The following is a 27,815-nucleotide window of genomic DNA, read 5'->3' as shown; positions in this document are numbered from 1 at the left end:
TGAAGTGAATGTCACTGGAAATTCCAATGTTACAATTCTAACTGTTCTCCATGAGGGGCTGTGGTGGGGGCTTGTTAAAATACGGTACACTACTATATATTATGAAATCTTATTTTTTCATTATACCACTTTGATAGAGCTGAAAATATTTTGATTGTTTTTCATTCATGTTTCATTTGTGTTTTTATCTTTTGTTCGTAGTTTTATTTGATATTATACATTTTGTACTGAATTTGGATGAATATCAGAGTAATTTCCAGCAGCCAATATTGATGAATTTTTTCTTCTCATCTATGGTTTCACTGTCATTAGAAAATCTATGATTTTCATTGAAATAATCTATGGTGCTTTTTATCCTAGCCTCGTTGTCCTCATGACAATTTTATCATAGTATCATTTTAGTGCTCTATATTTTCTCCCTTTTCCCCACATTGAATACAAAGTTCAGACATTCCCCTCAGCCCCATTCCGCATTTCACACATGGTTTTGGCCCTAAACCTCCTCACCAGACACTCACTGAATGAGATCCATAGTATTCATTAAAACAATTTTTTCCACATAGAGTTTTCAATTCAACCATGAACCACTTGAAAGTATTTTTTGTTCTTGACATTATTGTATAATATTCCGAGATAATGTTCAATTAGATAAAAACTTGCCCTAATTATATATTGGGTAGGTGGACTGTAGCAAAACAATTGCAAGAGCAGTAGTAAAATCTCACTGGTGTTCGATGATCCCTAATGTTAGGTCAAAAACTGACTTGCGAAATCAGATTAAAATCATTTGAAACTACCAGATTAGTGTTTGCAAGATTAAACCAGTCACGTCCAGGTTTGATTTTGATAGAGTAGATAATAAGAAAAAAAGCCCACCAATTGATTTACTATTACAAGAACATATCAGAATGGCCAAGGAAGAGTTCAAGCGGGATGGTGCAGATCTTATTTGGTCAACATTCCGTGTTTGAAAAACGATTTAAGTTTCCCATAGTTGTAAAAACAATAACCAACCAGGTTTTGTATAATTCCAGCACCCTGATAGTGATATCTGACCACAACTATCATGCGTGGATGGCAAGTGTAAAAAAAAAAACTGCCAAACAAAAACCTAAATTTAATACGGTATTATTTTTCTGGAAATTTATGCTATTAGTATCTGTCTGCAATCTAGGTTTGATGAATTTGTGTTGCCGTCATGTAACCTTTATCGCAAAGAATCTCTCCATGATAAGATAAAACAGGTAGTGCTAAAACATACCATTGTCGATTCACAAATCAACAGAGATGAATTGCTGAATAATTGTTTTACAATCTCGTCTGTGGTTGGTCATATTACTGGATAACAAATTCATGGCGCCCAACACTATGGAGACTTCTTGATGTATAGTGTGTTCATGTATTGAATTAAGACACCTCAGCCTTTGGAACACAAAACATAATCCTGTTAATGTAATTTCAATTGATATGGTGGCTTGTTTTCTTGGAGCAGGTGAATACGAACCCTATTTCTCACAATTTGGTCATCCAACACATGAAATGACCAGAGTTACAATAAATGGTCCACTGCCAGCAGTGGATCTAACTGGATTTGCCGAGATTGAATCAACTAAGTTCGCAGCAAACATACATCTGGTTACTGTTACTTAGCTTGGTCATCATTTGTAATAAACCAGATACAGGGATAAATCTCCAAGACTGCTTTGCAAAAAATAAATGTGGTTGGGCTCCGATAGTGCTCAACAAGAATATATTGACATCGCTGACAGCGACTACAGCAATAATTTCATGTAGGCCACAAAAGAAAGTCTGGCTGCCAGAGGATGATGATACATCATTTGCAAAAGATATGAGCCAAAAAAACTATTAGCAAATTTACCCACAGAGCCAAATCTGATAAAAAGTACCGCTGTACAAGATTAATTATAGACCAAGCAGAACTTGTTTTATAATCACAGATACTGCAATGAAAGGCACATTACTGACTGGGAAGATGGAACCCCAATCAGTACATCATCAGCTATTATGATCATGGTGATTTGCCCCAGATCTTCAATGCTGGCATATGCATTAATAAACCTGTTATTGATGATTAACCAATTTCCAAATGGCCACACATGCAACAATGTCATGCTGCCATGTTTCAAGTGTAACCAATATCAGGGTGTTAGCGCCATTTGCTAGCATGAATCCAACCTGCTGGTATTGTGTGTATTTTAAGGAATTACATGCAGTTGTTCACGGACAAAGCCGTGCTAAGGAGCCACCAAATCTAGTCTGTAGATTGTGGGCCAACCAGCAGATCTTGCCACGCTGGAAATTTTATTTGTGGTTACACTCCAGATAGGATTGGTTGCATATTTTTTTACCTCCTTCAAGTTCACCAGGTTCATATAAAAACCTGACTGCCACGTTGCTACCTAGCACAGGCTTAGCTGGTATGTGTTTCTTCGAGATTGCATCAATGGGTTTCATTGCAATTTCAGTTTTAGTATTAAAATGTCATTATCTAAATAAAGTTTCTTACAAAACTATTATTTGGAAAATAATATACATAATATAGATTTGCTTAATACCTGATGTTTCTATTAAAAAAAGAGAGACTGTAAGAAAGTAGATATTTTACATTTGATAAAGCATTTATTTCAGGTGACAACAGTTAGACCTATGCACTAACGGTGATGCACAATGCAAAGACCATGGAAGCAGTGCAAAACAGTTATGTAATGATTTATTTTGTAATATTATGGCTGTATTGCTTGTTGTCAATAAAGTAATAACCATCCCATCTTTTTCAATTTTCATTGTCTATTACAATAATAGCTTGGAAAAATATTCACTACTTATTCTGGCGAAATTTTGGAAAATTGGCAACAAAATATTGAGATTGGTGATTTTTTTTGGGCGACAACTTTATAAAAGCCAGGACCATCCCTGTAATGTGTATGCTGGAAGTTCAACAGCCACACAAGGCCTCATTGGCTGGTTGGCTGCTGTGATTGGGATGAGTGCATACATGGTCTTGATAATTTGTTGTGAGCAGACAATCAGCGGTAGTTTACAGTAGGCATGTTAAAAAGTATTTACTTTTAAGAATATACAGTCTTTCAATTAACCCCCAAATGAGATGTTTATTCCTTAATTTCCACTATTTAATTCTGATTTAAAATTCAAGCCATGTCAAGATGAATGTTATGATTAAATTTATATTTTGGAAATTTGTTTACATCAGCAATGATTATGAGTATGGCCGATTAATCGGTACAGCTTTTGAAAGACAGAAAAAGACAGTCTTATACACACAAAAATGGAAATTTTACCCATCCTTTTGTAAAAAGTGAAAATTATCTGAATTAGCACTAGGCAGATATCAGCCCCTCACCCATACTGATGTTGATTTTTGGGTTAGCTGCTGATATAACCTATTCATTGAAAGATGTAATTATTCGCAGCGGATCAGAGTATTTACCAAAACTAATTGGAACATGCCAAAACAAACAAAAATACTGAGGAAAAAAAATAAATACCAGAACAAAGATAAAAAAACAAATTCTACTTACTTTTATTACTATATGTACCTTTATTTCCATTAATTTCAATTAATTTTATACTGACATTGGTTATTTTACTCTTTTTTTAATATTCTGATGTAATAAGGGAATGAACAAAATATTGGAACAAAAATAGATACCTGAACAAATATATATCTGTGCGTGTGCATGTGTGTATTTATTATGAATAATTAACTTTGTAAGCACGATATTTGCATGAATCACATTTCGGCAATTAGAGGCTAAAAATAAGATAGTGCTGATATGCTGTTATTATTATTTAACCACATTGCTCATTTTCTTGTGCATGAGTAAAAGTGAAAACATAGTAAGATTTGTATTTTATTGCTCAGCATGTCATCAATTAAGACAGGCAAAACAACACAAATTAATACTGAAGAATTGTACATACATCACAGAAAGTGATGAAGTATGAAGGAATAAAAAGCTTCTAGGCACCAATCTGTTTTGCCATTTGTTTTTGTTCGTTCTCTGTCTTTTTTTACCAGGCTTCTTTCCCAAGCTCTAAGATGCCACAATTGTAGTTGTCCTGTCAGATGAATCACCATTTTGGGATCATTTTGGACGAATATGTGAAACTTTGCATTATCTTTTTCAGATAATAGTACTTAAGTGCAAAAAGAACTTATCGTGAAAGGAAAAAGTAATGAGTGCAAATTTTCTCTATTTCTCTATCAAATTCAAGAATTATTTTTTTAAAATGAAAAAGATAATGATGAAACATGTTGACGAATGCATTTAAGAGACAGTACACCAGGTTACAGTCGTTTTAACCACACTTGAAACAGACACTGTAGACAGTTCTGAAAGGGGGCCCTGAGTGGCCAAGTGGTCTAAAGTGCTCACCATTATGGATCACTGCCATCTCACCTCTGCCTGCGTGGTTTTGAGACTCAGGTTCGGCCAATGTGGGTATGTAAGGAAGCTTGCCAGTAGCTTCTCGTGGGTCAGTGGTTCTTTCTGGGTTCCTCCACCAATATTAATACAGGCTGACATGTATGACCTAACTTAATTGTGCTGAAAAATGGTGTTAAACCCTACAACAAGAACAACAGTTCTAAACCTGGAAGTTGGTCCTGTCATAAAGAATCATTGCTCTTTCCAACTTAATGAAATTACAGATTAATACAACGTAAAACTATCTAAGTGTTAATGAGACCGAACATTATGTATTTAATTACATGAACACGACCTCCCATCCTAACCTTTTGGACCCTCAGAAAGGAACAATAACAATGTGTGGACTAACACAGTGTAACCCAACCATGAAAACTTTAATTCATGAGGGAAAAAGAAGTGGGATGGATCCCAAATCAGTTTGTGCATTCAAATGGCCTTATTAAGGCAAAGTGTTGCTGATCAAACTACAGGAATACGAACAAGAAAACAAATGTATTGGAAACTGAACCATCATTTGTATAAGTAAAACGACTTGCAAAAAACAAATAAGTGGAGAGAAATGCCAAACAACATTATAAAAAAACAAACATATTCACAACATACCTCATCAAAAAGGTATTTACAATAAACCCCAATATTTGAATGTTCAGTCATGTACCTGTCTTTAAATACAACACCATACCATTAAAATGTTTGCAAAAAGAATATACAAGTGCAACAAGAATATATATTTCCTTTATTACTTGATCAAATGGAATTAACATTTGAAAGACAGGGTTACAATGAAATTAGACCTTCAGTGTAAGACATACCATATCACATGTTATTTATGTTTTAGTGCTACATCTTACTACCCAAATAATGACCTTGTATAGCATGTTTTTATGTCTGTTGACATTGGAACGAGTAGTCAAAGATTCAGGAATATCTCACACTCTTGGCAGCCTATACTGACACTCTTCCACAAAATGATATGTTTAATATACTTACTGTGCTGTTTTTATCCTGGTGGAATCAATATCTGACACTAGCAAATGGACGCATTTTCATGTTCCGTTGACATACATTTGAATTTGTTGAAATGCAATGGTAGTCGAGGTATGCTGAAGTATATTCAAGTAGGTTCATGAGGGGATATGTTTCTTGAACAAAACGAAACATTGCTAACAGTTCCAATAGGCATAATATATTTTTATTTGTTTCATTAAAGAATAATCTTTCAACTTGACCCAATTTTGGCATCCCCTGCTTTCATCCCTTTCCAGTCAACTGAAATGTACACCAATGAAACTTGAAAACAGGTCCATATCTTTTGTGAGAATCTGAATTTCTTAAAGAAAAGACATCCGAGGAAGTTTAAGTCTGACTAAAACATTATGACTTTACTCTGTAGAAAAGCGTTGTTTTTGGTTGCCAGTTGTGTGTCATATTCCTGAAAATTTGACTTTCATTATGGTGTTAGTCAATACCAAAACACGCTACACAGCGTCGTTAGTTAGGAAGTAAGTCCCAGATGCTCAAAACATAAATATCAGTGTCGAGGTCTTACTTGTACTATAATGAAGTAAACTCGGCACAAGTTTTCAAAATGTATTTACCATATGATTTGTAACAGCCAAAAGAAGTCATCTAATGACTTGCAAAAAAGAAAAAGATGATTTTGTGCAGTAAAAGAATACATAGGTTTTACCACTTGATCTTAGATGAGTAGGTCCATATTTGAGAAATAACACAATCCATTACAGGTTCACTGGGTTGTTGTCAATTTTTAATTTTTTTGGCTGAACGAGTTCTTGATTTTTATGCCCTTTTTCTCCCCCCCCCCCCCCGCCAAAAATGGTATTAACCATTCTGGTTCTATCCGGACACAAATCATTAGGGTTCGTTTTCTCTGAATTATTGAATTTATCCAATTTTTGTTCCAGAATTTTCAATTTGTTCCGGTAAATAGTCGGACTGATTCTTTGCCACTTTCGTGTCAGGAATCAGGTCACAATTAGAACTTTCAGTTATGAATGTAGTTCTAGTCTATTTTTAGAACATTTTTTCCTCTCTCATTTTGGTGGGGATTTAATGGTAATTGTTTATTCTTGAGAATATGAGCTCAGGGTGTGGTGTTCGTGTGCATTTTGTCAACAGTGCAGTGAGTAATAATGCCTTGGTGATGATCTGGAAGTGAAATCTGCGTTCTGTTCACAGTTGACAGTCTAGCCCCTCAAAACAATGCAGGTCAACCTTTGACATGAACTTCACTGTGAAGTCATCTTTGAAGGTATTTTAGATTAACATATGATTTGTATTGATTGTCACACAGTGGAAAGGTCAGTAATGAGAAACAAATGCAGAAACGTATAGTAAAATTAACTGTGTTCTATGTCTGTATGCCCACATCGGTGTACACTTTATACACTTACCGGTATTTCTCGTGGCTGTGGAGCTACCATCGGCTGAAGGGTTCTTTCATTAACATGTACGTTACATTTCCGGAGAAAATTCTATGTTTAGTAACTTGTAAATCCACGCGGAATAGCATAATTATCTGTCTTTTGGCCATTTTTGATGTCGCGCTAGATATGGCTGTTAACCATTATCGGTCTAAAATTGTATGTAGGATTGTTCTGGAATGATTTACATGCAGCAAAATTGCACATTTTAATGAACAAGTGACATCAGACAAACATAACGTCCATCAGTATCAATACAGATTTGCGGGGTTGATTTATCGGACTGAATTAGGCCTACTGAGGCTCGTATCGCTCCATACAATTTAACATTATCACATAATTCGATTTTCCTCTTACCCTTCCCACCCCGTTTTAATTATTTGGTTATTTCTGTCATTTGCCTATTGAAAAGTTGGTATCTGCCGGGTGTCAGCAGAGGGTAGCCGCTTAATCGCCGGCCTAGAAAACTTGAACAAATTTTCATCGTAATATACCTGCATTAAATCGATAGGAATGTGATTTGTTTCTCAAAAATTGCTATTATAATATTAGTTACGTGTTTCCTCCGCCGACACAGACCGACGAGACGAAACTAGTGTTTATGGAATTTGGAACGCGCTATTTGCATTCCTAGTCACATGATTCAACACAAATCTCGCAACGTACATGTCAATGACATCAGAGGTGAAATAGTCACCTGATATCAACAAAAACCATTTCCAAAGTTGTTGTAAATAGAATTCGGAAATATTAAATAAAGTCGCATAATGTTTGTCTATAAATACAATGCACACCTGATTCTCAATGTATTTATTCTAAGAACAACGACCAGAAACTTGTCACTATAGCAGCAACTTGCAGAAAACAAACATAATGTACTGAGCTAGTGTCAGCGATGTTTTGTTGGTATCTCGTGACAACGGCATTGACATGTGCTCGCTGCTTGATTAATCTGGTTTTCTTTAAGTTGCTGCAAAATCTACTGATTTATGGTCATTGCTTCAGAATAAATATGTTGAGAAGTTTACGTTCTTTTCACTTTTTCTATATTTTCGATCTGTTTTCCTATTGCAAATTTGGAAAAGGTTTATAGTTGATATCACGTGACTCTGACCACTTAAAGTCATTGATATGTAGGTTACGAGATTTGTGCTGTCATGTGACTAGGAATGCGAGGTCCAAGTCAAATTTCATCAACGCCGTAGTTTCCTCTCGTCTATCAGCGGATTCGAGAGAATACTATACTCGCTATTAGAAAATAAATCACATTCCTATCGTTTAATGCAAGTATAACTCAATGAAAGGTCGTTAAAGTGTGCTAGACCGACTAGTAATCGACATCCCAATGCCGACATCGCATGGTGTCGGCTAATTTCCAACTTTTCGATAGGCAAAATGACTCGGATCCTACCCCCAACAGAAATGTCCTTGTATCAAAAATGGTGTGGGAAGGGTCAGAGGAAACTCAGACTAATGATTACTATATAGAACGTATATGCTATTTATATTTAAATTGTACAAAATACTAGTCTGAGTTTCCTATGAACCTTGCCACGCCCCAACATAAATGTCCAAATATCAAAAATGGGGTGGCAAGGGTTAGAGGAAATTCGGGCATACAAAATACAAGCCCGTGATCTGAATATAGGAGGAATTTTATTAAGAAATAATAGTAAGCCTTGAAAATAAAATGCCCCATTGAAATAAGGTAGTTTTATGGATGAAAGAATGATTTATTCCTGTAAAATAGCTTTGGTTCAAAAATTAAATCCGGAATTTACAATTTTTAGTGCATTGTTTGGGGGGGGGGGGGCAGAATGATTTTTGTTTGTAGAGATCAGCACGAATTCCGCAACAGCGTATCATAAAATAGGTCCATAAATTACCCTAGCCGCACGATAAATTTTATATCATATAACATTTATAGAAGTATCAACCAACCATAAAATACAAGAATGAAATACAAACAATACATGAAGCAGATACAAACTGAATCTGTGAATGAAACATCTTACCGTAGAGTTGAGTTTTTTAGTTGGATGTGAGGTACCTTTCTTGCTTCTACGGCTAGAACGCCTTAAAATTTTCGGTCCTTTACGAAGAACGTTTTGATGAAGGTTGACAAGACGATGTACTTGATGCAACGTAAGCCCCCATTTCAGTCCAAGCAACAAGATCTCTTTTGGTTTAATACGGCGCACTGTTCGCCATATGTGTCTTGAAGGGTACAAAAGTTTTCGAGTCAAAGACATGGCAAAATTACTTCCATATCCTTTGGAGAGGAAAATAGCAATGAGTAATGTACTGTACAGAACAGTGGGATGGATAGAAGTTTCAGCAAATCCCGATATATTGATGTTAATAGCTGGATAAGTAATGAACATTCCCCATATCATGGCAAGCATCCTGTTTTATTTTGATGTCCATCCGAATATAACTGTTGGTCCAGATAAATCGACGATGAAATCCACTTGATTATAAAGTCCTGCAGAGAAGGCCAAAGTCCTATAACTACCGACAGCTGATACTGTAGCCTGAACTTGTATACCTCATGTACAAATAAACCAACAAGTAATGACTCACCTCATATACTTCAGCTGTCACGACAACTTGAGACTTATCGGAACTAAACAAGTCAATCAACGTTATATCTATTATGGTTCCAAAATAATATTCTGACAAATTCTTTCTTTGTCAATTTTTTTTCTCTCAGTTACAACCATTCTAATTTGCTGTGATGAGATGGTAAGGAAAACTTAATTTTTCATTTATGATATATTCTGCATAAAAATTATTATGTTAGATTGTTAAGAAAAATAAAATGACATCATTTGCCTCTAAAAGAGTCGGTGTAAACAAGGCCTTTGTCAACTCATCGTATGTTGTGTAGAGCCCCACTATCACTGCACAAAGTCTAAACGCACCACTCCATACTCCTGCCCATAACGAAGCGCGTGGTAGCTTGGGTTATTTAATATGTGGGTCACTACAGTGATTGGCTTAAACTGTATCAGGTGATAACGGGGGCGGGGGGGGGGGGGACTGTTTTACCTGCTCTAAATAACTACTTCTAACTAATGTGCTGAAAGTGTCATTTAAAATAAACAAAACCAACCTTTACCAGGAGAACATTTGCACAGAATTTATATTTACATTTGCTTGATCATGAATGCGCAAATCAATTTATGAATTATATCTTTCAACGTTATATACAATCCTGACTTAAAGGCCACTGTTCCTCTGTAATCACATGTTTTAAATAATCCCATTCTCAAATTTAAACACCTGAAGAAAAATGGAATCATTATAAAGTCTGCTCAATGGGGTGGTATGTTTTGTTTTCCATAGATGGAATTCATATAGTATGTATGTAATAGGCCATTTGCTTTAGATTTGGTTCTTTTTTTTAAAAGAATTTTTCTGATACCTCTGAGCCTCAAAGATTTTCTACTGGACAACCAGCTGTCTTCAGAGACCCCTTTAGGGTTGTAACTATAGGTAATCTTTTAAGAGAGGTTCCATAAACTTGTTTTAGTACTTACCAATGTAAGAAATCAAAACACCATATTATTTGCACACTCTCCCGTAACCACATACGTTTTTAAATACCAAAAGCAACAAGGATATAAAAATGCACAAAAACTGAGTCATTTAATTTACTGATTTATAATTTCTTACTGATTGTCTCCAAGGGGTCCCTAACTGTCGAATTATTGGCGTTTCAACGCAAACGGAAGCTCTCAATGTAAAGATACAAACAGATTATCGCTGTCTATTTCTGGTTTCTGGCAATCTCATTAAAACCAGATCTCCAATGTCATACGAGTAGATCTGATTTTAAACAGATTGGGTTTCTAGAATTTTCTATCTCAGTTTGCAATGTCTAATTTTAATATTTCTCAACCAAATTAAACAAGTAAATATGAACACTTGTATACACGCGTTCAAAAAGATGTGAGATTTTCGAAGATGGTGAACTACGTGACATATGTTACGTGAAAACAATGACTGACCCAGGCAAATACGGCGACCGTGCTGCTAAGAAACTTCCTTTCGATTCGAAACGCCAATAAGTTGACAGTGGTTGGGACTCCCTGGCGACAATCAGGTTAGAAATTGTAAATCAATGAACAGACTATGGTCCGTTTTATAAATCGGTAGGGGGTACAAACAAGCGGGGCATACCATTTGGTACGCACGCTTGGGGGGCGGGTACCCAAATGCATTCGCTCGAGTATGGATGGGGGTGGGGGGGTCTACTGATAATGTACGTACGCATAGGAAACGGGGAGAGGGGACCTCGATAATAATTTGCCTAATACGTAACTTGTTCGACTGTCAGTCGGCGTTTCAATTTTAGTCGACAATATACAAACTGTGTAGAGTTACGCAGCTTATTTCTTTGAACCTGCCAGACATTCAACGTGGAGGGACTATCTGTTTATTAAACACGTTAATATTATTAATCCTGTATGGTTTCTGCTTGGATTAAATATAGGCCGTTCTATAAAACGGTGTGTGTGTGGGGTGGGGTGGGGTGGTGCATCAAGCGTACGTACGCAGATGGGGGTCTAAATAAGTACGCATGTGTACGGGGTGTGTGTGTCAAGCTTTGCCAGTTTTCTGCGTACGTACTAAATGGATGGCCCCATTAACGGGATGGTGTGAGAATAGTATAGAGTCAACTTATGGAATATACCACATATATTCACCTAAATTCAAGCTCAAGAACAAACACAGACCATGATCTGCCATCACATAACACACCAGCAGATCAGGGTCTATGTTGGTTGTTCTAGGATTACTCCTAACAAACTGCATAAACCAAGATCTGCCAGCGCATTATGCTACAGCAGATGTGAGTCTATGCAGTTTGCAGTTAGTCTAATCCTATAAGTGCAGAGAATAGGAATTAAAAAAAAAGTAAATTCCGTTTCTCCGAGAATGTTTACCCAATCTCATTCACAGGTGCTCGACGCGAGCTTTATGTCGAGAAAAAACAATAATTTGAAGGGGAAAAAAATCATACAGAGTGACAAAACTACCTTAGATTACCCCCATGACCCGTTCTGACATAGGACCCTCTCTATCATAATATATAAGAGAGAAGGTACGGAACTTCCAAATACTTTGTTCCACCCATTACCCTCGATTTCCTTCTGCTATTTCCGTCTTTAAAGGCACACCTCCACACTATATGGCTTGTTTTACTCCTGAGATATTTTTCTATCCATCAAGCCATATTGACTTTTCTACGTTGTACCAAACTGAAGTTACGGGCTCCTAAACGCTGCATTTTCGCGAAGTTTTACTGCTGAGACAAATCCGCGCTCCTCTGATAATAAGTATAACCTTTTGAGCCAATCATATTTCGGCGTTGACGTGTGTGCCGCATAATTTGCCTATTTTGAAAATAGAGATGCATGTATACGATGTATGTGCAGTGAAGAAGACAATGTCTAATTCTTGCATGGAACAGGATTCCTAAAGTTGAATCGAGTTAATGGTAAGTAAAACCTTACTTTTGCATCGACCACTGTTCTGTAATTCAAGAAGGGATGCATCGTAGAGTCGCAAACATGGTACATGTAGCTCTCTTCGCCGGTTTTCACATGTGCACGCACTTGTCCAGAAGACAAAGTTCGCAAAAATGCCACGTTTCGGAGCCCGTAATTTCAGTTTGGTACAACGCAGAAAAGTCAATGATGGCTTGATGAATAGAAAAATATCTCAGGAGTAAAACAAGCCATATAGTATGGTCGTGTACCTTTAAAGACGGAAATAGCAGAAATAAATCAAGGGACATGGTTGGAACGAAGTATTTGGAAGTTCCGTACCTTCTCTCGTATCTTATGATAGAGAAGGTTCTATGTCAGAACGGGTCATGGGGGAAATCTAAGGTATTTTTGTCACTCTGACTGAAGTTTTTCCTTTAGATTATTGTTTTTTGTTTTGTTTTTCTCAACGTCAAGCTCGCGTCGAGCACCTGTGATCACATTACTTTAGGAATATTAGCCTGCTACCTAGCGAATCTAGTCCTACTACAGGACGAAAATCGTCTTATTGACTATTGTTAGATACACAAAGGACAGTAACACTTGCGCATTACCTCCCCTTGATACCATCCGGTGTCTCCAGGATTTAGCTGAGCGAGATATTAACGCGGATGCTCACATGGCGGGGTGGTTTCGAGGGTTTTTAATTAATGTGATTGGGTAACTATTTCCGAGAAACATAATTTACTTAAAAAATTGCTTTCTCCTTCGAATACGTTCCCCAGTCATATTGCGTTTGGAGAATAAGTTGTTGTTGTTGTTGTTGTAGGGTTTAACGCTATTTTTCAGCACACCATATGCTATACATGGCGGCCAGTATTAATGGTGGAGGAAGAACCCGGGAAAACCCCGGAAAGAACCACCGACCCAAGAGAAGCTACTGGCAAGCTTTTGGTTGAATCCGAGACGCGAACCCACGCAGACAGAGGTGATATGGCAGGTATCCGTAACGGAGAGCGCTTTAGACCATTCGGCCACTCGGGGTCCCCAGGAGAATAAGTAAAAGGTGGAGGGGATGCTGAGCATCCAGCCTCTACCTCGGGTATCCTTATGGAGATGAGTGCCTGGATTCCCCGTATGAAAGATAATCCGTTCGCCTGATGAACTAAGTAACACAGCCCGAGATCCCTTGATGTGGGATTCATATATATATATATATATATATATATATATATATATATATATATATATACACACACACACACACACACACACACATGGCTGAGAAGATGAAGTTGAGATCTTTCCACCTACCAAAATTTCACTGGCGAATCCAGCGAAGTTAATGGGCTGTGTTGATTAGTCTAGTTAGGACTGGTGGCCGTCTGTGCTGCTGACACCGGCCCTATCAGATCGAACGTTTGTCTTTGCGACGCTAAATCTCTGAGGTAAAAACTCTAGAGGGTTGACTCAACATGCCAGCCAACATCTTCATTCATGTCTGGGATCGAAACACTGCGTTCGAAAGCGAGGCTCGCAGAAATGGGTCTAATCTCGTGAGCCGTAATCCTCATGAGGAAACTTTGATCTTGACATATCTCAGAGTACGCCGATAACCCACTTCATCCACAAAGCAAGGACTTCTGGGGTGATGCCTCGTTTTCCGACATTGACTGGGACGGAGTGTTATTTGCGCATGTCACGACTTGTCTCTGTGTGTCTCAAGTAGTGTTTGAGGGAGCAGACATGATGCTACTCTGATCTGGTGAGACGTCAGAGTACACCAAGCAGATGATCCCCTTTTAGCCAGGAAAAAAAGGGTGTAAGGCGTAATATCCTATGTATTGTCTCACAGAGATTGCTCGAAATTTCGGAGCAGTAAGCCACGTAAGAAGAGATGTTGCTAGTGCCACAACTTGTCTCTGTGCATCTCATGTAGTGCTTGAGGCTGCAGACAGGATCTTGCATGGCTGCCTCTCTAGACTTGTCTATGGAAAAGAAAGGACGAATGACGACTCGTCGGTTACTTACGGACGGCAACTGATTCATGGCAATTATGACTGGTTGTGTAAAGAGGACTACCGAACGATCCGAACTGAACTGAAGACACTTAGGGTCGACTGAACGTTGATGTAGCTCATTGACTCTGCATCTAAAAGCTAATGCTATCAGGAAGCATGTCTTTTAGGATAGGAACTTTAGCGACGCATGAGCGAGAAGTTAAAACTTGCTTGAGTTGAACCACGTTAGAACCCAAGACAAATTCCATTTTGGAAATAATTTTATGGATTTTGGTTGCTAAAGATCAAATTGGCTAACAGATCTGAGAGATCTTTATCATGTCCAATCTCAAAGCTGCCATGATGTCGGAATGTGTCCGAGATCACTGATCCATGAGAGCGCTAACAGAATCTGGCATGGCTGCTGTTTTCTACCTGGCTACGAAGAAAGCGAGCAGGGACAATGGTTGACTACCAACAGACTGTAAACTGTTATGGGCTATAAATTCCGATGGTATCTTGAGAACCACCAAACTCGCCGATCTGAACTTTGAAAATTCCCGTGAACATAAAAGGTAATGTAGTCCTCTTACCCTGCATGCTGAAGCTAAAGCTATCAGTATACATAGTCTGTATTATAGCAGACCTGCCAGCTCTTACGATTTTGCCGTAAGTCTTACGAAAATTACCCTTAAAATACGGACTTGACGGCATATTAGGAAAAGCTACAGGAAAATGATCGTTGCCGAAAAATCCGGATAACTGGTTCAGCCGTGTTTTATTTGGATCCGGGTTTCATCTTAGAATTTGTGAAATTAGTCAGGGAACCAGACTAACTTTACACAAGCACCCCAGACGCTTTAAACTGCACCCACTTGCTCATGCGAAGTGTCTGCATGATCAAACTTTTGATTATATAATTTTTAAAAATGGCGTCCAGAAAACGATGCATGTATAAAACGAAAGGGAAAATAAGCTCCTAGAAAAGTGTTGATAATCAACACAGAAGAATAAAAGGAGTATTTAGATTATTGTGAATAAAAGCTGGAAAGGGCACAATTAATTGCGTTTCTTGGACATCATGTGCCAATTTGAGTGTCTCGTCGCGGAAGATATGATTTCCGTCGTCATGTGAAATGGAAAAGAATTTCCAAGAATTATGTCAAATTGAGAGATAGCAACAAGCCTTGTCATGTTTAAAAAAAAAACCTGATTGGATCCCTTTGGAGACAAATAAGGGAGACTGGTCAAGAAGACCAGCATTGACTAAAAGATCTAAAAGGTCTCTATCCCACACAAATATGATGCCAGAATTTGTCCAATAGTATAGGGCGGTAGCCTGTGGTAACGATTAGGGTCCAATCGTTTCTCCTCCAAGAACTAAGCCAGAGAAAGTCGGCCTGATGAGGGATAGAGGCACGCAGATGGGCGATATAGATGGTTACTCTAGAGATTCTCTGCACAAATGAAGGTTTGAATTGTCTGACTCGTAAGGCTGTACTGGTAAAGGCCAAGCATGTAGAAGATGAGGACGGTTGATTCAGGTTAGTTGTAATCTTCATGGGTGTATTATCGTTGGGAAAATTAGAACGGTGATACAGGGCTTGTGCCCTCAAAGAAGGGCTATCGGAGTCATCTTGCCAATCCGACCCCGTAATTGTAGCACGATAGGAGGGGTGGCACAGGCCTAGGATATCTCCCAGATGGCTGACAGTGCATCTCACGGCCCAAGCAGCTGTGTCTCGAACTGGGGGGACGAAGGTGGGTAGCTGTTGATTCCACTTTGTCGCCAAGCGGGTGATCATCGGATGCCCTTGAAGTGTATAAATCCGAGTGACGATCAACTGATGGAGGGGACATTCCGTCTGAGGGACATGACCCCTTTTGGATTGATTCTCGGTGAAGCCATTGATGCAGTCAGAAGGTGTCCGAATTGTATGTTGATATGGGGATTGCTGCACCCACCTAGAAAAATGCCAAATCAGAACACCAGACAAGTGGTCTGGTACCACCCTGTTTGAGAAAAGAGGTCACAACCAGTGTTGTCGGATCGAAAGAGGACCGTTTCGACCACAGGATCGATCTTTACGGAAATGAAAAGTATTGATGACAGCCTTCTTTAATGGGATACTGATGCACAGAGGTCATTTCCCAGGTGTCGCTAACGGTAGTGAAGGTCAGCAACAGGTTGGTACTCCCACCATGTGCACAGGCGGTGGTACTTTACGGTATTCCCCCTGGGGTTCTGCAGCGGGATTCCAATGGTCCGCCAGTCTGGATTGCCCCACTGACGTAGGAATAATGGAAGTTCGGGTGTGATCATGACTGCTTGATTAAGAGGACGTAAATTGTGGCACCAATGTGATGGCAAGGCCTGCATAACGAGACGGCAAAGCGGGGTCAAGTCCGCTGCTGTATAATAGCCGAGGAGTTGCAAGAACTCTCCCAATGAAATCCAAGTCTTGGTGGAAACAGACTTGACGAGTTCAATGATTCTGGGAGCGCAAACACAAGGGGATGGGCCAGGTTTGGTTGGTTAAGAAGTCCATGCAAAATGGACGAAATTCTGGGATGTACGGAGGTCTGAATTTCCCAGTTCGTGAAAAGGCTTGAATGATCTAGCAGTGAAATGAAATCATTCGGCCTTGGAGTAGGATAGAACTTACGATGTGTTTCTTTAAAATGCTACCCAGGTACGCTGCTGTCGATGCAGATGACACCCGGAATGGGGAGACAGCGGAGACCCTAGTGTGAGTGAAAGCCCAAGGGTTGATGAGAGCCGAAGGGAAAAATGGCGAGTTGATAACGATGTGGCGGTAAACGTGGAAGCTAGCAACAGCTGGAGTGGATAGAGACATGGAAGTATACATCTGTCAGATTGAGACAATGGAGAACTTGCCCTGTCTGACAGGGAGGTGGAACTACATCACCTTCCCTGTCTTGAATATGGTGAGGAGACTCCAGTCGATGATGGGCCTCCACCTGCTGTTTGTATGCCAAAGCAGGTTTTGAGTAACTCATTGGGGAATGTGTTCTTAGTACAAGCTCCTATGTCTTTTATGAGCGACTATCCTCTGTTATCAAAAGGCATCTATCTCCTGATCTGACTGTGTATTGTGTGGAGGAACACGGAGGTTGTTGATGAACAAAACCAAAAGACCCTTCGACTGACCTGGATCAGCCCCCACCTGCAGGAAGAAGGAAGTCCAGCGAGCTCAAATCAGTTTCATACAGCCGCTGTACTATTGCATATAGGGAATGATGTGGGTGCACATGCGACTATTGATCACTCATCACCCTTAATGTGCGCCAGTTTATCATCTGGCTCAGATTCAAGCTCAGCATAAGTCAAGCGGAAGGCCTTGGCTCAGTAGTACCTCTGCACAAACAACACAAAAAACTAAAAAAGAATCTAGTAAAGGGTTGAAATTACTAGGTCGCTAAAAGACTACTGTAACAAATATGCAAATAAACCAAATCAGCCAGACTGGTTCAAACATCTAATCATGGAATACAGTTATACAGGTCTGAAAACCAAAGTAAAAATGAACAAAATACAGTTATCAAAAGGAAATATGACAATGTATAAAACTGAAATGACAAGAACTTTTTAAGTTTGTGTGTTCGAGATGTTGACCACATTTTTAAGGAAATACATGATCACAAGTAATGAAGAAAATGTTAGGCGTTTCAAATGCTGTTCACTGGCACATCTTTGGCAAACTCATGTAATATTATAGAAATCCAAGTGGTTTCATGGTTTGATGGTCATTGATTCATTTACCTCTTTTTGAGTTTGGGTAAATCATACCTTGGATTACAATAAAACTTGAATTTTTAGGGTCTTTTTTACTTTAAGAAACAAAACTGATGTCTGGTATTTGTATATACATGTACTATTGAAACTCATTACAAAATTTGAAAAACATACTGTCCAGAAAAATTAAACCTCCAGATTACTACAGTGATGATTATATTTAATTTCATGGCAGCTATCCTGTTAAATTATTAGCTTTTCAACCAATACCTGAAAAACACATGAACATACTTAAGCATTAATCTAAAATACATGAAATGAATTAGCATACTAAAAATAGAGGTTTACAGTAATTAATTAATAAGTGAATTAGATTCAGACTTTTGAATTCTCTAGCGTGATGGAATAACTAAATATCAGTCATTTACCTGGGTGTTAGTGGCAAGTTTGTGGTCTAAAGTGTCACCTGATCTACATTTTCTCTGCACCCCTAAATACAACAGTGTACCAGTCCCAGTTGTAATCATCAACCACTGGAACCACCGATAGGGTCGCTTATTTGTCCGTGTCTCACTTGTATCTGAAACACAAATGTTCACATACCATAATGACTAAATCTTGGGACACTTGGACACCCTTAATTATTATCAAAAGTATAAATGTTGGGACACAAAATCATAGCAAATTTTTCAGATCCTATAAGTCTTGGGACACCTTCAACATTTTTTTCTACTAAATGAATGTTGCATTTTATCAATCATAATGACACAAAAAATGGTTTTGTGGTTGTTAAGAGACAATCATCATGAATTACTCTATGGAAATATTTGCAATTAATATAATTTGTTTGAAAAATCAATAAATTTATTTGATTTTCCTCTCTTTTCTTATTATATCTACCTAATTCAGATATATATAATTTGATTAGAAGATAACAACTGAGCATTAGCAGGTTGCTTTACACATTGTCTCTAGTTTATTACTGTTTATGCATTATTGCAGTACATGTATAATTTTGTATCAATGCACCAGTAATGTTTTTATTTTGCCTTTCATGTGTATATACCTCACTCATTCAAATGTGATCCCAGTATGAACAATAGAGTTTGGTTCAATGCTGCCTTGCATCTGTTAAACATATTTACATATAATTGCATCACCACTTGTATATTGACGATTTCAAAAAATGCTAAATGGATTACATCCCTTGGCTTCAAATAGGCACCACTGCATTAAACTTAAACAATATCTCCAAAATACAATAAAGAATGTTCAGAAATAATGCTTTGAAAATAATTATAGTACACTGTATCATAAAAGCTCAGTTGTAGCTTGCTTTGATATAAGTAACCTTAAATACTGTAGTGGGTAACTAACTCTCCCTTGGCTACACTATCCAGAGTCTCGTTTTCGTGGGTTCTTTAGGATAGGTCTTTGTATTTGGAGTGATACCCTGCATAACTATCTGAGAACTGGTGCTCCAGATTTCTACCCCAGCTGGATACCATCACATTTCCAGCTTCCGTTCACCAACTAAATTGTTGACTGTACTCTGAATCACAGACTGAATCATTGACTAGGTCATTTTGTGGGTTGCTGAGTCATCAACTGGGTCGTGCTTGCAGTTCATTACTTAAGATCAACCGTGTGACGAACAGGGCAAAATAATGAGAGAAGAGAGATCTTCAGTTAAGATGTGTATTCTCGAAAGGTCATTATTCCAAGAATTTCATGCTTCCTGAAGGAGCCTTGTAGTGCCTGTATTCTGGTCAACGAAAGACCTGGTCCCTATTCATTTCAGATTCCCTTGTCTGGCCCTTTCCTTTCTGACGAACTATTCCCAAATGTGCTTGCTCCAGCTGGGTGGCTATACTGATAAAAAGAATAGGAACCAGGTCTTTCATACTAACAAGGTGGGCCGGAGACGGAAATGAGGGTACCAGAAGTACTGACAAAGTGGTTTAGAGAATGGAAACGAGGGTACCAGAAGTACTGACAAGGAGAGCTGTAAAACAGAACAAAGGTACCAGAAGTAACACAAGGTGGAAGTTACAGATGAGTAACCCAGAAGGAACATGGGAAGGAAACCCCCTCACCTTTAATTTCACATATGAAATAATTGGTAATTTGGATAGGTTGTGTATTAACTAGAAACAGTTGCATTGAAAATTGTCTTGTAATTGTGGAATACTGTGATACAGTTTATTAAATTGTTATACCTTTCACCTTAATATTTTTATATTTTAACATTCAGACCATCGGCTTCACTGACTGGGGGCTTGGAGCTATTAAACCTTTAAATTGTCTGTCCTTCTCCAGGGTTAGAAAAACTCTGTAGGGTGCACATGACAATATATGTTTTTAAAAAAATCCCTACATATATACCCTGATTTTAAAATCAGTGCAATAGGAAATACACATTATTTTTGCCTTATGAAGAACTAAATAAAGGCAATGTCAGAAGAAATAACAGCCTCGTGTGAAAAATGGGCCAGAGCAAAGAATATGAAAACTATGCAAATACATTCTGTGCTGTATATGTATACAAGAATTATTTCATATTGATGTTGTGGTCATGTATTATATTGATCAAATGATTCCCTGCTTTCATTGTTCCCACACAAATTATACTTACTGGAAGCATATCTTCTAGGCAGGGAGAGAGGCACGTTCCAAGCATGACAAGTCAGCTTGTCATGAAGTAATCTATGATGCAGTTTTCTTTTGCAGTGGCCTCCCATTGTCCTGAAAATATAAAAAGGATGAATAAGATTACATTACAGACACACATACACACACACACAAATAAATATGTCACTATTCAATATTTTGAAAGAATACTGCATTGACCTTAGGATAATAATCTCCTTGTCAGTACTTCTGGTACCCTCGTTTCCATTCTCTAAAAAAAATTCTAACAAATCATTAAATTATGGCATATGTGAAAATTTTAACACATATTTGTGTCTATTTATTTTAGGTTTAATTGCAAAATTTGCTATATCAAAGAATAATATTAAATAAGCAAAGCCTATGATAAGTGATGGATTTCCCATGATTTTATTAACTGACATGCAAAAATTGTAACAATGTTAATTTTTTTTCTATTTGCTAGCTTTTATTGCAAGATCTGCTATCAAAGAGTAATATTATATAGGCAAAACCTAAGATAAGTGCACCTGACTGACTCCCTATGATGTTCTTGACAGACATCACAACATGTGAGCAATTCTAGTAATAACAATGGATCCTATACCCTATACTATATTGCAAGGCATATACATGTATCTGGGTTAATTCTACAGGATTGATTTGGGTTAAACAATCACATTTGAGTCTTTCATTTTGCCTTAACAAAAAGATCAAGTTCATTTCCCTTGTCTTGATTTCATGTCATTTGTCCCAACCCCATTTTGTTACAAAATAATGCAGTAATAAAAGTAATATTTACAAGTAGTAAAATCAGGCTATTTTCAAAGTCCATTAGCACATTTCATATATTGAACATTTTTTTCTTTTATACACATCTAAAATATCACTATCAAGAAATTTCAAGTTTCATTTATTTAGCAATATCAGAATTGTAAAAAGCAAAATGTTAGACCAACAGGTAGATCTTTGTTTTTCAATCACATCACTGGTAGTGGAGACCAACCATGCCCGGGTCATAATTTGAAATGAAGCTTTCACCTCCAATCAGTTCTCACTAACAGAGGCTTGCTAGTAATTAATAAATTTATTTCAACTGACGTGACAGAACACCTGTGTCTCCATTATTGCAAACACAACAGCAATACCCAAAGGCAAAAGTAATGGCTGGAAACTTTCTAGTGAGGACTATATCACTAAGAACTTGGCAGCCAATATTGACACTCTTCCACAAATTGAAATTTAACTGATGATACTTACTTTATCCTGATGGAATCAAAATCTGAAAGTAGCAAATGGACAAGTTTTCATGTTCCATTCAGCTGGATGGAATGCAATGGAAGCAGGAAATGCCAAAATTGGATTAGGTTGAAGAATGTTTCTTTAATGAAACAAATAAAACTATGCTAATATTGAAGAAAGTGCTTATATAATTCATTTCATTCAAGATATTTATCATCCTTTTAACCAATTTTGGCATTCGCAGCTTCGACAACATTAGAACCAACTGAAATGTAGGTCGAAGGAACAAGAAAACATGTCAATTTGCTTGCGATGATTTGAATTCATTTCAAAAAGAGACATCAGAGTAAGTAAAGTCTACGTAAATCAACATGCCTTTAATCTGTTGAAAAGCTTCGATATATGCTTCCAAGTGTTTGCGATAATCTTGAAAATTTTGACGCTCGCTCCTATGTCAGTCAACATCGGAACACACTACACAAGGCCCTTATTTGATTTGTAAGATGTAGCACAAAAACATAACCAACGATATGTCTTACATTTTTGGACTAGCGTCAATTTTCAAGCCCCCTCATCACCCTAAATGAAGTGTCTATCTGTTGATATATGAATATGTATCAGCATTAGAGTTTGCTTCTGGTGTGGAGTAGCACTATCAAAGGTTCATGTACAATGTGTATAGAGTGCATATCTAGATATCGCACTCTTCTGACAATTGGGTGCATTGGCATCATACTCGATTTTGAAAACATTAATTCCAAGAAAATAAAGTATGTTGTCATTGAGTAACCATCGGGATATGATTTACGTTTGCTTACCTAAATAGCAAACATCGTGAAACCATGGAGGTTGCCATGTTTGTTGTTCTTGTTATGTAGTATTCTCCATCATTATGTATGTTGCGCTATGTATGAAGAATGCAGCTTTAAAGTATACAGGTAAATCAGAACCCACTCCTTGTATAAAATGTAGGTGTTTGGAATCCCTCAAACCAAACTCAGTTATAAGCTTTGGAATCCGCCAAACCAACATTATGCCATTCAAAGTTTGAAGTCCCCAAAAGATCAGCATCACACGATATGAGGTTTGGAATCCCACAAACTAGGGTAACATGGTCATATCCCGACCAGTAGGGTAATTCCTACCCGTAGATATACGTCCTGCTGTTTACAACAAATATATGCTGTGTTCTTTGTATTTATTTGTGCACGTGCGTATGCAAATTAGTAAAGATGTTTCCAGGCGACGAGGGCATCGTGTGACAAAATGACGTAATCGCCTCAGTATTCTCTCTTCCGTGCAAGTTCATGCATCAATCATACAAGATTTATAGAGCTATCATTAACATACTAATCGTAGCTTTAAAATAATGCTTTGTCTCGCTATAAAAGTAAAAACTGCACCAGTTTTATGACAAATAACAATAGTATGCAATGTTCTGGATAGTGGTCAGATTTACCCCAGGGGTCGTCCATTAATTATGTCAACAAAATAGGGTGGAGGGGGTTTGAAGAAGTTTGACAATTGTTGACATGGGGGAGGGGGAGTTCAAGATAAATTGACGTCAAAAATGTTATTTTTTTGTAATAAATTTAATAAATCAAAAAATAGGAAATTAGTCGGTGCGTTGGTATGGCACACGCTCGCCCGTCGACAGCCCACCAGTTTAATCCTAAACCGGTTGAGCTCTTGCCAAGGAAGTCATAGTCTTGCATCATCATATTTTGTTTTTATTCAATGTAGATTGTAGACTGTAGACATATTTTTAAGGGAAGCTGTTACTAAATTCAAAGACTGCACTGAGCCATAGATATCTAAATAGTATAGCTATCCATGATAGCATGTATGTTATATGTATAGATGCTATGTAATATATAGCAGCTATACATATAACATAGATGCATTTTGAGATTATCGCCGATAGATTCATTCCACCACCAATTCCAGTCTGCCAAACTAGTGAAAGCCTTAAAGCACCAGATGCATCTGAGCGACTTGCACAGATTTCCATCTCCTTTTTCAATCAGTCTTTGAAAGTTGATAACATGCTGCCTCGATCGGCAAAGGCATTCAGAATTCTTCCATATGATCTATATTGTCCTTCCATTCAGTTGTCGTTGCTTGAACGGATCTGCAAAATCTGTCACCTCTGTGTTGCTTCACAAGTCATGTTGAAGAAGCATGTTCAACAGCACTGACAACGCGATCTTGGGCCTAGGCAATTACCACATGCTCCTCAACCGCAAAGAATTCGGCCAATACGAGTGGCTGCCAAAAGAGAGAGAGAGCTGATGGCAATTATTGCTCATGGAGAGATGTTAAGCGCAGAATGGTTAGATGAAGATGATGTTGACTTGTCGGGTGTATCGGTTCCACAAGAAATTAATGAATCAGCCACTATGCCCATTATAACAATTGAGGAACATTTGGCTTCCCCATAGGAAGATGATAGAAGCTAGAATATAAACTCTCGATTTTTTCATGAATTCAAAGTGTTATAGTCAATTTGAAATCTGTTAAACAAGTAAGAAAAATGTATTAAAATTTATTTGTAGACCTTTTAATTTCCATAATTCTATTTTTAGCATAAAAGCCAGCCGTATAAAATATTGTTAGTTTGTGGGGGGTGGGTCTAACATTTTATTAGGGGGGTCACTGAAAGTTTGACAGCTGTTGACAAAGGGGGGAGGGGGGTAAAAATTGCCTAAAAATTGTTGACATAATTAATGGACGTCCCCCCAGGTTATTTTTCATAGGAGGGCAATTCCGACCAAGAACACTAGCTTGAAGAAAATGTTGTTATAGGATTTAACGCCATTTTTCAGCACAGGATAGGCTATAGATGGCTATAGATAGATATCAATGGTCGGAATAAGCCCCAACACGGTCGGATTTAACCATGTGTATATAGTCATAATAAAATCATTTTTCAGTATAAAAAAGTAACCAAATTGTAAGCTTTTTGAATAATGAAACTTGTTGCAAGAAGCCCGATTGACTGCTTCCCTTATCGTAGTTAGGCTGCATCGAGGAGGGTGAAGAGACCATTTGCTGGAAAGTCCATTTATGAAAAATAAAACTTTATACAAAAAAAAAAAATGAAAAATACAAGGTCAATAATGCTAAACCGAAATCTCTAACTAAAACCCGAGAGTTTCTCTAATTGAGTTAGCTCATTTTGTTATTTCATCTTTGACAAGCAAACATAAACGATGCGGTGATGCATGTTAACATCATAGGAACTGACCGTGGCCTGATATTTTATGTCCAATCGCCATCAATGAAATTTCATCGGGGCAACATAATTTATCGTCGAAGGTGCAAAAGTCCTTTATTTTGACCAGCAACGTGGAAATGCTGTGCCGGTCTGATTTGAAGGTTCGTATCTTGTAGTAATGGAGACCACCAGCCAAGGCCTCCCTGTAATGATCGACTGTGGCAATTTTACTGACGACGCTCTTTTTAATGCCCCAGTGTCCATCTTGATATAGTACAGTTTGGAGCGCAGACAGATAAACTTCGCAATGGGCGCACCGTTACACTTGTCTCTGAACTTTCCTAGGATCGTTTTGTTGTCGGAGCAGTAAAACAGAATATGTCGTGGGTAATTGCTGAGATTGAAATATTCTCTGTGATCAAACATATTCTGATGAAGATCCTTCGTCTGAATATCATAGAAGAGAGAATTGGTGTCGGTCATGAGCAGATGAAGACAATCACCATACCGCGACTTGATGAAGCCATATTGGTAATCCAGTAGGAGCATTTTGGATAAATCAAGTATGGCTGATCCAACGTACACAGGTTTGTCGAGTTTTAACTGTGTTTTTTTCTGAATTCGACGGCTACCAAGTGTTCGAGGTGAGCAAAGACAACATAATTTTTGGCAAGTTCGTCGAATGGCGCGGACATTAACTAGAAGCTGTCTATGCACCTGAATGGTCCAACCGAGAACATGTACTTTTCAAAAATTATTTGGGATGGATCTGATTTTGGCTCCGACGAATTTGGTGACCGTCATCAGTGCCTGGGAGTGTTGTTATTAAACCCGAATCCCTCGTCGTTGGTTAGCACAGTGATGGGCAAGTAAATTCCTGACGGGCATTGTCGCACAAGGATTGAGCACGGTGTATGCTTCCACCTTTCTCATATTCTGCATGCCCGAGCTAGAGCTAGGTGATTCAATCGTTAAATTAACATTGAGTTTTGTAGCCACTGAAAACGTGCCCGCAACGTGCACGTTTCCTGACAAGGATCCGCCTTTTTTATCGTATTATCAGCAAGTGCCACCAGGTGATCAGCTACCGAGACGGCCTGAGAAGATATTGGAGCCATTCCTGTTGAAGATGGTAGACCGTACAATAATTTATCTCTAATGTAAATGTTTCCGGTCAGCTGCCCTCCTGTGAGCGATAGTTTAGTCTGTGCTAGTCGAGTTACTTGCGCACACAGCGTCGTGTTATTATCGAAACAGGCAGCTATGTTGGCGGACAAAGAAACTGAGCTCCTGAAAAAACTGACGGACCTAGAAGAGCAGAGATAGAATCGAGACCGGCAGATGATGGAAGTAATGATTAAACAAAAGATCGACCAAGTCAGGCTGTGAGTATAGAAGAGTATTTGAGCCCAACCGAAGAGAGATTTTAACACATTCTGGCCAAGCTTAAAACATACAGTCTGCTGATGATAAATAGCTGTTAGTGAGCGAGAAGGATAATCTGCGACGTCTTCACAAAACGAGCAAGTGGACCCTAGTCTTGGTAAATATAAAAGTGATGTGAGGCAGCTGTGTGGTCACGCGAACAGAACTCTGAGTGCGCTGGCGATCACCTCCACGTCCCGAATGAAAGTCAATGGCAGGGCAAACTAATCTAAGGCACAGGACAGGCAAATGCATCTGGAGTGTTACTTCCTCTGCCAACTGCGCTGCGCAAACTGTGTTTTCCCACACAAGTCGATACGCTGCCCCAACCTGTTCAGGAAACTTCGTTGTATCCACAGGCAGATGCGTTGCCAACTCAGGCAATTTCGTTGGCCGCGTCTCTTGCACGAAAGCTTTAATATGGTGTTCCACCCTATGAGATGAAGAGACTCATCGATCATTATTAGCTTACACCAGAGAATATGAGTAGTATGACACTGGATCAGAAACTTTATCATCTTGATGAAATGAACAGATTTAAAAAGAGTGAGCAGGTTGAGTTCCGAGAAGGCTAAAATGTTGCGTGAGAGAAGACAAAAGCAGATAAAATTAAATGATTCTCAGCTCCAATACTGGTTGATGAATAAGAGCAACACTTTTGAGATACTGAAAGAAAAGATAAGAAGTGAAGACAAAACAGGTTCTGGTGTTGGCATTCGTGGCTGTATGGCCTCCAACACCGTTCATGGCGGCCGTGATGGATCTGGGATCCACTACTACCAGAACTCGTCCGATCTCGTGGCTCAACTGAAGCTCCTGATGGCGTGTAAGCAAGAGGGTAATTAAGTGAGGAATTCGATAATGAGACAGTATAAATTTTGAATCATTTGCTGTCACACGATCTTCTCACGCGCATTCTTTTCCAGGGTTTACGCAGGGCTCTGATATGGTAGTGTGTTGACATTTTAACCCACACAAAAATAAGAATATGTATATTGACTGTACCACGGTGTTATTCGATTTGCACACGGTGAGATCGACCGTTCGCTACAGCCCACCTTTGGAGTTATTTGAGCAGGCGTCGTACGAGATAACGCTGATCTCCAAAGAGATC

At 38.3% G+C, this 27,815-nt stretch overlaps 1 protein-coding gene across 2 annotated transcripts in view; it reads right to left on the bottom strand.

Moving 5' to 3' along the window:
• The window catches only part of LOC149775696 (phosphatidylserine decarboxylase proenzyme, mitochondrial-like), a 38,405-nt gene extending 15,413 nt beyond the window's left edge, over positions 1-22,992 (bottom strand). The window contains exons 1-3 of one of the 2 annotated variants that reach the window (XM_089943389.1): positions 22,878-22,992; positions 20,804-20,913; positions 18,597-18,748 (exon numbers count right to left, since the gene is read on the bottom strand). In XM_089943389.1, the coding sequence (XP_089799515.1) occupies positions 18,597-18,748; positions 20,804-20,913; positions 22,878-22,915 (300 nt within the window). In that variant the 5' untranslated portion in view covers positions 22,916-22,992. Of the gene's footprint in view, positions 1-8,931; positions 9,821-18,596; positions 18,749-20,803; positions 20,914-22,877 lie in introns of those variants that run through there. The other variant, XM_089943388.1, reaches the window with a different exon arrangement.
• Positions 22,993-27,815: the final 4,823 nt, after the last annotated feature.

The sequence above is a fragment of the Sinohyriopsis cumingii genome, chromosome 19 (assembly GCF_028554795.1).
Source record: "Sinohyriopsis cumingii isolate HCF-2022 chromosome 19, ASM2855479v2, whole genome shotgun sequence".
Classification (NCBI taxonomy): Eukaryota; Metazoa; Mollusca; class Bivalvia; order Unionida; family Unionidae; genus Sinohyriopsis; species Sinohyriopsis cumingii.
Note: the sequence above shows the minus strand (reverse complement) of the source record. Positions and strands in the feature narration are given on the sequence as shown.